The 12,250-nt window shown below is 41.2% G+C and overlaps 1 protein-coding gene across 10 annotated transcripts in view; it reads right to left on the bottom strand.

Moving 5' to 3' along the window:
- Window positions 1-12,250, bottom strand: part of TRIM9 (tripartite motif containing 9) — a 103,417-nt gene that overhangs the window by 32,614 nt on the left and 58,553 nt on the right. For 5 of the 10 annotated variants that reach the window (XM_073577655.1, XM_073577657.1, XM_073577660.1 and 2 more), the window contains exons 2-3: window positions 5,497-5,628; window positions 833-955 (exon numbers count right to left, since the gene is read on the bottom strand). In XM_073577655.1, the coding sequence (XP_073433756.1) occupies window positions 833-955; window positions 5,497-5,628 (255 nt within the window). The remainder of the gene's footprint in view (window positions 1-832; window positions 956-5,496; window positions 5,629-12,250) is intronic. The other 5 variants (XM_073577658.1, XM_073577662.1, XM_073577663.1 and 2 more) reach the window with 1 other exon arrangement.

The raw sequence follows: 12,250 nt of genomic DNA, 5'->3' as shown, positions 1-12,250 counted from the left end.
AGAAGAATGATGAGAATAGACATAGATATGAGATGGTTCACTACACTGATGGATATGAGGGTGTAGATAAAAAAACGCTCAGACGTCATTGTAGACAGATATGTACATAGATACATAGGATGACATGTAAAAAGGCTTTTACAACAGTTTTCTGGTGCACATTTTGTCATTTGCCAGTTTTCCCCAAAAATTTGCGCAATTTTAGAGCAATCCCGTCACTATTTAAAATTTGTGGTACAGATAACAGTAATTCAGCCACAAAGATAGAATATAAAAAGCCCCATATTTAATTTTAGTTCAGGGTGTAATAATGGAAATATAAAGATATAGACAGAGAGATAGATAGATAATTAACAGACGTATAATAGATAGAGAGATAATAGATGATAGAGAGATAATAGATAGATGATAGAGATAATCGATAGATAGATAGATAGATAGATAATAGAGAGATAATAGATGATAGATATAAAATAGATAAAATAAAGTAACATAATAGATAATAGATAGATAGATTATATAAAATAGATAGATAATAGATAGATAGATAGGGTATACATAGATAATAGATAGATGATAGATATAAAATAGATAATATATAGAAACATAATAGATAGATAAATAATAGATAGATAATAGATAGATGATATAAAATAGATAATATCTAGATAGATAGATAGATAATGGATAGATGACAGATAATAGATAGATAGATGATAGATAGATGATAGATAGATAGATGATAGATAGATAATAGATAGATGATAGATAGATAGATATGAGATAATAGATGGAACGGTGATTGATAGATACATAATAGTTAGGCTCTGACCTTCAGCTTGTGTTCATGCTCCTTATTAACCCGTGCAAGAAGCTGCACCTTCCTTCTGTTAAGGGCATCAATAAGAGCGTCACACTGTGCAACCAGGCAGGCCTCAAACTCCACACTGTTCTCCTGCAAAATACAACACATGGTGCTGAGGGGATGATGGACTGTAGGGAGCATCAACATCTACCTTCATGCCACAATCTAACAAGTACAGGATGCTGACATATAGAGAGCTGTTTGACAGTGAGGCAGTGTTTTACAGCAATGGTTTCCAACTTGAAGCTTTCCAGCTGTTGAAAGATGACTCCTAACTGGAAACTATAGTTTACCAACAACTGGAAAGTCACAAGACCGCAGCTATAAAAGAAAATGTTACTATGGAGCATACAATGATAGCAAAGGCACCAGGGCAACCAGAGTTTTAACAGTTATTATTGTAGATAAGAGCAGTATCATAGTAGTTACAGTATATTCCTGCATATAGGGAGCAGTATTAGGCTATGTGCACATGCTGCGGTTTTTGCTGCGGTTCCGCTGCGGTTTTGGCCGCAGCAGAACTGCAGCAGTTCTGCAGACAATGTACAGTAGCATGTTATCCTGCACACACTGCGGATTTTTAATTGCGGAAAAGCTGCGGTTTTGAATCCGCAGAAACAATTGACATGTCAATTATTTCTGCGGATTCTGCTGCGGTTTGCCACCTATTCCATTGTCCACGTGGCAAACCGCAGGTAAAACCGCAGGTATTTTACCTGCGGTTTTACCTGTGGTTCTGCAGATAAAAATCCGCAGACCAATCCGCAGTGTGTGCACACAGCCTTATAGTAGTTATATTCTTGTACATAGGGGCAGTATTATAGTAGTTATATTCCTGTACATAGGGGCAGTATTATAGTAGTTATATTCTTGTACATAGGGGCAGTATTATAGTAGTTATATTCTTGTACATAGGAGCAGTATTATAGTAGTTATATTCTTGTACATAGGGGCAGTATTATAGTAGTTATATTCTTGTACATAGTGGGCAGTATTATAGTAGTTATATTCTTGTACGTAGGGGCAGTATTATAGTAGTTATATTCCTGTACATAGGAGCAGTATTATAGTAGTTATATTCCTGTACATAGGGGCAGTATTATAGTAGTTATATTCTTGTACATAGGAGCAGTATTATAGTAGTTATATTCCTGTACATAGGGGGCAGTATTATAGTAGTTATATTCTTGTACATAGGGGCAGTATTATAGTAGTTATATTCCTGTACATAGGAGCAGTATTATAGTAGTTATATTCCTGTACATAGGGGCAGTATTATGGTAGTTATATTCTTGTACATAGGGGCAGTATTATAGTAGCTATATTCTTGTACATAGGAGCAGTATTATAGTAGTTATATTCTTGTACATAGAGGCAGTATTATAGTAGTTATATTCTTGTACATAGGAGCAGTATTATAGTAGTTATATTCTTGCACATAGAGGGCAGTATTATAGTAGTTATATTCTTGTAAATAGGAGCAGTATTATAGTAGTTATATTCCTGCATATAGCGAGCAGTATTATAGTAGTTATATTCTTGTAAATAGGAGCAGTATTATAGTAGTTATATTCTTGTACATAGGAGCAGTGTTATAGTAGTTATAGTCTTGTACATAGGGGCAGTATTATAGTAGTTATAGTCTTGTACATAGGGGCAGTATTATAGTAGTTATACTCTTGTTAGGCGTCAGGTTTATGCGTCTGCTCTGCAGGAATCCAAAGCCTCACATTCTGCGGTCTCCTGCTGTCTTTCTACTACAGAGGAGATTACTTTGCAGCAGACCGCTCCAGAGACTTAAGGGGGTTTTACACATAGTGATATCGCTAGCGATATAGCTATAACATCACCGATTTTGTGACGTTATAGCGATATTGCTAGCGATATCGCTATGTGTGACACTTACCTCCGACCGGCTCCCCTGCTGGTTATCGCTGATCGCGCGAGAATGTCCGGCTCCATTTCTCGTCGTCAGCTTCCTGCTGGGACTTCCTGCTGTGACAACGAGCGACGCGTGGAGGCGGGCGGGAGGACGCCTTCATCGCTGTGTGTGAAAGGTTAGTATTGTGCGCTGCGTCGCTGCTGCATCCCTGTGAGATCTTTCTGTGTGAAAGCTCACTAGCGATCATTTAGCCATGCACCAGCGATCCTGACCGGGTCGGATCGCTGGTGCATCGCTAAATGTAAAAGGGCCTTAAGTCCCTCTATGCTCCTACTGGGCATGCTCACGAGACGATCTCCCATTGGAGATCGGGAGTCATGTGCCCAGGTTCTGTTCCAGATCTCATGGGTCTATCTCGGAGATCTGTAAGGTCCCGCACGGCTATAAAAAGCGCGCATGGCCGTTCGGCCATGCGCTATTATAGACTACACTGCTATGTGTGAATGGTGACGGATGTATGACTCTGGTGACTGACTCATTTGAAACCCCATCCCTCTGATATTACGCATGGTGATAGGGAATTAGTTTAGTAGTCAGCGCCAGTCAGTGGCAAGCCTTAAGCCACTGTGCTCACCGCACCACTACGCTAGCGTCCGACATCGCGCTTGCCTTCCAGCCTTGTCGTCGAGCGGCAGTGTCCTAAGCCGCGCTGCAGTTGCAGCCCCCTTTGGCGCTCGCAGTAGCGATGCCGCACACACAGTAGGTCTAGAAGGACGCAGCTCCTCTGTCTTAGGGCCTGCTCCTGTGACCAGATACCGTGTGTGCATTTTAACTGAACTCTGTGACACTAACAGGTTCAGTGTTCCTTGTGTTTTTGTGTTGCGGCGTCTCTGTGTGTGAACAGAGCCCGCTCTGCGCACTACGGGTGAAGTTGAACCCGTGCACCATACCGCCGCACCGCCATATTGCTCCTGCCATAACTCAGCAGCGGTTGTAACACCTACTGCACGGTGGACCCCGAGCGGCGAACGCACTTTATTATCATTTTTATTTAGTGCGTTCCGCCGTTCCTAACAATTCTTGTACATAGAAGTATTATAGTAGTTATATTCTTGTACATAGGGGCAGTATTATAGTAGTTATATTCTTGTACATAGGGGCAGTATTATAGTAGTTATATTCTTGTACATAGGAGCAGTATTATAGAAGTTATATTCTTGCACATAGGAGCAGTATTATAGTAGTTATATTCTTGTACCTAGGGGGCAGTATTATAGTAGTTATATTCTTGTATATAGGGGCAGTATCATAGTAGTTATATTCCTGCCTATAGGGAGCAGTATCATAGTAGTTATATTCCTGCCTATAGGGAGCAGTATTATAGTAGTTATATTCTTGCACATAGGAGCAGTATTATAGTAGTTATATTCTTGTATATAGGGGCAGTATCATAGTAGTTATATTCCTGCCTATAGGGAGCAGTATTATAGTAGTTATATTCTTGCACATAGGAGCAGTATTATAGTAGTTATAGTCTTGTACAAAAGGGCAGTATTATAAGTAGTTATATTCTTGTACATAGGGGGCAGTATTATAGTAGTTATGTTCCTGTACATAGGGGGCAGTATTATAGTAGTTATATTCTTGTACATAGGGGCAGTATTATAATAGTTATATTCCTGCCTATAGGGAGCAGTATTATAGTAGTTATATTCTTGTACATAGGGGCAGTATTATAGTAGTTATATTCTTGTACATAGGGGTAGTATTATAGTAGTTATATTCTTGTACATAGGAGCAGTATTATAGAAGTTATATTCTTGCACATAGGAGCAGTATTATAGTAGTTATATTCTTGTATATAGGGGCAGTATCATAGTAGTTATATTCCTGCCTATAGGGAGCTTTATTATAGTAGTTATATTCTTGCACATAGGAGCAGTATTATAGTAGTTATAGTCTTGTACAAAAGGGCAGTATTATAAGTAGTTATATTCTTGTACATAGGGGCAGTATTATAATAGTTATATTCCTGCCTATAGGGAGCAGTATTATAGTAGTTATATTCTTGCACATAGGAGCAATATTATAGTAGCTATATTCTTGTACATAGGGGGCAGTATTATAGTAGCTATATTGCTGTACATAGGGGGCAGTATTATAGTAGTTATATTCTTGTACATAGGGGCAGTATTATACTAGTTACATTCTTGTATATAGGGGCAGTATTATAGTAGTTATATTTTTGTACATTGGGGAGCAGTATCATAGTAGTTATATTCTTGCACATAGTAGCAGTATTATAGTAGTTATATTCTTGCACATAGGAGCAGTATTATATTAGTTATATTCTTGTATATAGGGGCAGTATCATAGTAGTTAATTATAGTTATAGTAGTTATATAGGGGCAGTATCATAGTAGTTATATTCCTGCCTATAGGGAGCAGTATTATAGTAGTTATATTATTGCACACAGGAGCAGTATTATAGTAGCTATATTCCTGTACATAGGGGGCAGTATTATAGTAGTTATATTCTTGTACATAGGAAGCAGTATTATAGTAGTTATATTCCTGTACATAGGGGTAGTATTATAGTAGTTATATTCTTGTACATAGGAGCAGTATTATAGTAGTTATACTTTTGTACATAGGGGCAGTATCATAGTAGTTATCCAGGACATAGTCATCACAATATTATAATATGTCTGTCATATTGAGTAAATAACATTACAAATATTGTATTAACCTTGTGATTTGATTCTTTGTCAGCTGACAACTGTACCTGGATTTGCTGGACCATGTTTCTAAGCTGAACCAGGAATTCTTTGGCTTCCTTTGCTCTGTCTGACAATCCATTCAGGGCTTGGGAAAGTTGACTCTGCAAAAAAAATGGAAACATTATAAATATATACTGTATATGGTAGGAATAATTTATACAGTAGCGTGCTCTGGGGTGTATACGGGCACTGCTTGCATAATAAAGCACTGGTTCTTTTCTTCTGAGGTCTATAATTTGGGCCATCAAATTGGCATGTGGATGAGCCTACCTGGCAGTCAAGGTACCCAGGTGCTTCTCACAAAATTAGAATATCAAAAAGTTACCGTAATTTATTTCAGTTCTTCAATACAAAAAGTGAAACTCATATATTATATAGAGCCAGTACAAACAGAGTGATCTATTTCGTGTGTTTATTTCTGTTAATGTTGACTTACCGCCAATGAAAACCCAAAAGTCATTATCTCAGTAAATTAGAATAATTAACAAAAAACACCTGCAAAGTCTTCCTAAGCGTTTAAAAAGGTCCCTTAGTCTGTTTCAGTAGGTTCCACAATCATGGGGAAGACTGCGGACTTGTCAGATATCCAGAAGGCAGTCACTGACGCACTCCACAAGGAGGGTAAGCCACAAAAGGTCATTGCTAAAGAAGCTGGCTGTTCACAGAGTGCTATATCTGCAGTCACCCTGTGGGTTTCTTTTAGCCCCTTTCATCCTTCAATGTCCATTCCCAAAGATCCTGGTTGCAAGTGGCTATAGAAGATGTAAGTAGCAAGTAGGGTTGATCGAATAGCTTCGGATAAGAGCTTATCTGAATAGCTATAGCGCTTACCGAATAGCTGCATCAGGAATCCGCTGTTCGGCGTTGCAGCTGCATGTGTCACCGTCTTGTGACAGTCACAGCACATGCATGGAGAGCCTGTGTGTTGTGACAGTGAAACAGCCGCGAGACATGCAGCTGCGGCGCCGAACAGCTGATCATCGGGAGCACTCCAGGTATCCGGGTTTCCGATGCAGCTATTCGGTAAGCGCTATAGCTATTCGGATAGGGAGTTATCTGAAGCTATTAGATCAACCCTAGTAGCAAGCTCAAGATAACTTCTGTTTACAAAACATTCCTGACAGATCTCCCTGAATCAACCTCCACGCCCCCGTTTAAATTTGAGACTAATTAACAAAAGTGTTGGTTTGATGTATAACAGATTCAGTCCCCAGTGGAGAGGAACTGAAACTGCCTTGGATTCTCAGAAATTTCTTCATAATGAAATAGGGTTGTCCAGGGATGGAAAAACATGACTGCTTACTTTCAGAAACAGCGCCATCCCTGTCTTCAGGTCATGTGTGGTATTACAGTTCAGCGCCATTCATTTCTAAACAGACGCAACAGATGGATAGGAGGAGGTGCTGTTTCTGCAAATAATCAACACTAGTACATTTTTGGGCGCCATCCAACACAACCTGCTGGATTTTGACACTTTTGAAGTGCATGCTTTTCTATGAGGCAGTTGGAAAGGGATTGGAGTTTTCTGTATGTTGGCGTCCCTATACCACATGTCAAATTGAAGGGAATTCCCCTTTAAAATGACTTTAATGGTGCCCATCAGAAGCAATTCCCTTCTGGAATAGCGCTTTAAACCCGAGGCGATGCAAGACAAATCCTTTGAATTTCGTGTCGGATACAGAAACCTTTGTAGGAGAAGAAGTATTACTATAAAGACCTGCGCCCGGCAGCATAAAAGCTTTCCTATCTACAAAGTGGTCGCGCTTTCATAAAATAAACCCGCGCACATAATATAACATCAGATACAGGTGCAAAAGTGAAGATCGATAGCCATGGAGGACAGGGCTGACTGTTGGACCAGGGCAGCGTGAATCGAGTTTCTCATCTCTAATTACAAGGATCCTGGACTAATGTAACCTCATTATGGAAGTCAACAAGATGGTGGAACCTCTAAAGCGAAAATCTAGAGTCGCAGCCAAGTTTTCCTTTAGCTGGGGTAGATTCAGTTAAAAACCATGCATGTTAGCAACTACCAGCGTCCATTCTATATGTCCCGCTAGCCCTACTTCCTAGCCATGCCTCTGCTGTTGACAAATCCGGGCCAAAAATTGCTCACATTCTTCACTGTCGATCCCGTTCATGAAGATTTTGACTCCAGTTTGATGTCGCTGGAGAAATCAATGACTGATGGCCCATGCTCTAATGGAGAAGATCAGGATGAATATGGTGACTGATGCAGAAGAAAAAGAATCTGTACCAGGAAAGTTGGGAGAGATCCAGGACTATCCAAGATGGGACGGAGTAAAAGTCCGTATAGAGAAGCCAAAGGGGGATTCTCATCCTATAAATTAATTGCATACGGCTACTCCTTTTGGAGCCCCCCATAAATGGATTTAAAAGGTCGATTTGTGCCTATAAGATATGATGTTCGACAATACAATGAATCGATTGGTGCTTATTTAAGGGGAATCTGTCACCCCATTTTTGCTCTATGAGCTGCGCCAACTGCCATCAGGGGCTTATCTACAGCATTCTGTAATTGTATCACATCGCATCTTGCATTGTCTGATCGCTTGTATGTTTACACGGGCCATTGAACGGGAGCAAGTGCTCATAGAAATACATGCAGCTGAACACTCCGATCCGAGTGCACCCGGCAGTGCCGGGTATTGACGTGCGAGACTCGTCCAAGTTTCTAGCAAGTCTGACCCCGACCTAAGACCAATACCAGCCTGTGACAAGTGGATTTTATAATAAAGGATCAGCACTACTAATTTGGTTTTTCATGCTGAGAGGGGTCTCTGGCCAACCGACTGATTTCACTCGTATGGAGCCGTGCTGCAGTCCCTGCACGGGGGAGAAAAACAACACAGGGGATACAGCACTAAACTGCTAGGAAATGTGAAAAATGAGCAAGCAGCTCAGCTGTCCGGGTGCATGGAAAAAAACTCCAGCTGTAGCAACAGTCCAAGCTATAGCCGGGACTCGCATCTTCTTAAAAGAATTGCTTTATTAATCCAGTAATATAAAAAAGAACAAAAAATGGTAGAACACAACAGCACAAAAATTAAAAGGGCAGAAAAAAAATATGCAAACAACATGTTTCAAACCTACATGGTCCTTTGGCAAGCCACATAGGAGCTTGTAGGTCTGAAACATGTGGTTTGGATATTTCTTTTTTGCCCTTTAAATTTTTGCGCTGCTTTGTTCAATCATTGTTTGTGCCTTTTATACTACTCCATGATAGGACTAGTGCATGTAAATGCTGGCGGCTCCCGCACTGGTCCAGATGAGTGTACAGCGCCGGACACAGAGCGTCAGTCACGTTTGCAATCTGCTGGCATGACAGGTGCGATAAATTCAACAAGTGGTGTGAACGCAGATGTAGAGGAATATACAGGTGAAGTGGTCACAGCCCTGCCCCCGTGAATTACATCACTCCGTAACGACCTGATATTAGACTGAAACTGTAGGGTAAAATGGAATTCATTCTTCCGCACAGTTTTCATGGTGACCAATGTTCCTTAATCCACCATAGAAACCATCATATTTTTTTTTGTTCCCTTTTTTAGATAACTCGGCTTGATTTTGTTTTATATGGTACCTTCCACTTTAATGGGGGTGGCTGTTAGGGGGTGGGAATGGGGGTTGCTATTAGGGTCCCTATAAAAATTTGATGTTAACCCCATAGCTAATAGCCAGAACGAGATACAGCGCAGAAGCGGGGTTAAGCTGCAAACATCCTCCAAAAATGACCTTCAAGTTGCCAGTGATTGGAATTAATATTGTATGGCCTCTCCGGTCGGACTAAATGTAATTAGTTATCTGCTGGAGAATCAGATGCCGGGATGGAATTAGTGGAGCGGGGAAGAGCGGGGGATCCGCAGCTGCAACATAAATCCGGGCACTTAAAGATTAATGAAAAACGGCGCAACAAAGAAGGCGCCGGGATCATTGCGACGGGAGGACGAGGACGGGCTGTGACTGCGAGGAGCCGAATCTACAAACCAATTTGTTTTTCTTTTTATTATTTGCATAAAAGCAAATCGTGAGTGGAGATGTAGGATGAACATGGGTATGAAATCCAAAGTCTATGGGTTTTATAGGCAAAATTCCCACGCTGCCGAAATTGCTACAATCAGGGATGTTCTGGTGGCAAAATCATAAATTTCTGTAATTATTCTGTAGTAAAGGGGCATTTTAGTTTTCAAAAATATTACCAAATATCTACTGGGTGGATTAGAATTGTTAGATTGGTGTGGATCAGAGCAGAGACCTCTACTATCGGCACAACGAGAGGTGCCCCCTCTTCCAACTTGTGTCTCCTTTGGCCACAAGACAGCGAGAGACATTGGCGCAAGACACAAGTAGTAAGCTGGTAACTACCTACCCATAAGTGCTAAGTCCAGTATTAACCCCTTTAGGCCTCTTTCACACATTCGTGTCTCCAGCACGTGTGGTGACAGTTTTCACACGTACCGGAGACACTGACACACGTAGACACATTCAAATGAATGGGTCTGTGCACGTTTCAGTGTGTTTCCACGGACCGTGTGTCCATGTGCCCCACAAGTAGACATATACACGGAAAACCAGGGCTGTGGAGTCGGAGTCGGTGCTCATTTTGGTGGAGTCGGAGTTGGAGTCGGTATAAAATGGACCGACTCTGACTCCTAAAATATATAATAAATTGGTTACAGTAGTTCAAAGCAGAATGTGCTGAATATTTTTTCATAGGAATTTGGGAAAGTTATGAAATGTCCTATAAGACTGTTCTATTCCTGATCTAAGGCTACATTCACACACAGCATTTTTGCTGCGTTTTTTGTGGATACGTTTTTCAGCTGCAAAAGCTGATCAGATTTTTAAAAAACTGCATCACCTGAAAGGTTTTTGAGCTCATACATAATGTTTTCAATATCAAAAGCAGATTAGAAATCTGCTCTATCTATCCATTTATCCATATCTGTCTCCATATCTTATCTGTACCAAAAAGAATGAAAGCCGGATAGCACACAGACCAAAAGGAAGACCTTAAAAAGACGCTTCATGTTTCTTAAAATGGATGCCTGCACACGTCACAGAGTGAACTATTCTGCTATCAATGTTCGATATGTTTGTGAAAACAAAAATTGTTACCAACACGCTGGCAGTAAAAGATACTAGAGCTCATCACAGCAGCCAGTTTCTCCAGGCCTTAATGGAAAAAGTCCTGCAAGATTACGAACTAAAAAAGAGCAGGTTCTTGCTATTGTAACGGACAATGCTTCAAACATAAGTACAATTAGGCTAAGTGCACACGTACCGGAACTCTTGCGGAAATTACCGCGAGAATTCCGGAATTCCAGTCCGCGGGAAAATCGCATTTTAAATTCCCGCGATTTTCCCGCGGAAAAACTAGCATTTTGCAAGCGTATTTAGCTTGCAAAATGCTAGCGTTTTCTAAGCGATCTGTAGCATCGCTGGGAGAACTGATTGACAGATTGGTCACACTCGTCAAACATAGTGTTTGACTAGTGTGACCAACTTTTTACTACTGAGGCCGCCTATGCAGCATCAGTAGTAAAAGATAAAATGTAAAAAAAAATAAAAAATGGTGTTATTCTCACCCTCCGACGTCCCGCGCAGCCGTTCCCAGTAATCCTTTGCGAAAATGCCCGCGATGACGTCCGTTCTCGCGGGATCGCGATGTCTCGCGGTCATTCGCGATGACGTCGCGCGAATGACAGCGAGACTTCGCGATCCCGCGAGAACGGACGCCATCGCGGGCATTTTCGCAAAGGACTACTGGGAACGGGAGCGTGAAGAGAAGCGGAAAGGCTACGCGGGACGTCGGAGGGTAAGAATACAATATTTTTTATTTTTAAATTCTATTTTTTACAGGGATATGGTACCCAAAGCCCGGAGGACAGTCTCCTCTCCTCCGGACCGTGGGTACCATCCGCAAATGTTCTGCTTACTTTCCGCATGGTGTGCACAGCCACATGCGGGAAGTAAGCGGAACAATGCATTCCTATGGGTGCGGGATCGCCGCGATTCCGCAAGTTAATGAGCATGCTGCGGTTTTTACCGCGAAGCGATTCCGCCGCGGTAAAAACCGCAGCATTAGCACAGCATTGCGGAATCCCATAGGAATGCATGGGATGCTTATTTTTCGCGTTTTCGCGGCAAAATCGCGCGGTTAAAACAGCCGCGGAAACGCGAAAAAAACGCCACGTGTGAACTCAGCCTTACACTGATGAATGAGAGTAATGAACAACAGCTAGAGGAACATTTAGGATTCAGTATGTTTGAGATGGAAGGCCACAGTGCTGTTCATGTAACTGAGGAACAAACAGATATTACAACAGAAGAACAGCAAAATTATACTGTAGAAATAGATGACCTTGTTGAAGCTGCTTCAAAACACTTTCCTATTCATCACATGCGCTGTGTTGTGCACACGCTGCAGCTGGCAATAAGAGATAGTCTGCAAGAGGGACATGCTGGAAATCTGATTGGAAAAGTGAGGAAATTGGTTATTGCCGCCAGAACCCCTAAAATTGATTCCATCTTGAAGAGACATGCTGGGAAAGGGCAATTGTTGATAAACTAAAACCGTTTCTTATAGATATGGCGAACCTTCAGGTAACCCTAAATGAAGGTCAATGGACACAGGTGGCTGAACTGAAGGAATTGCTTAATCACCCATTTACTGTGACTAAAAAATATTACAAGCTGAGT

Source organism: Dendrobates tinctorius, unplaced genomic scaffold (genome assembly GCF_039654945.1).
Source record: "Dendrobates tinctorius isolate UK_male_01 unplaced genomic scaffold, ASM3965494v1 ptg000057l, whole genome shotgun sequence".
NCBI lineage: Eukaryota > Metazoa > Chordata > Amphibia > Anura > Dendrobatidae > Dendrobates > Dendrobates tinctorius.
Note: the sequence above shows the minus strand (reverse complement) of the source record. Positions and strands in the feature narration are given on the sequence as shown.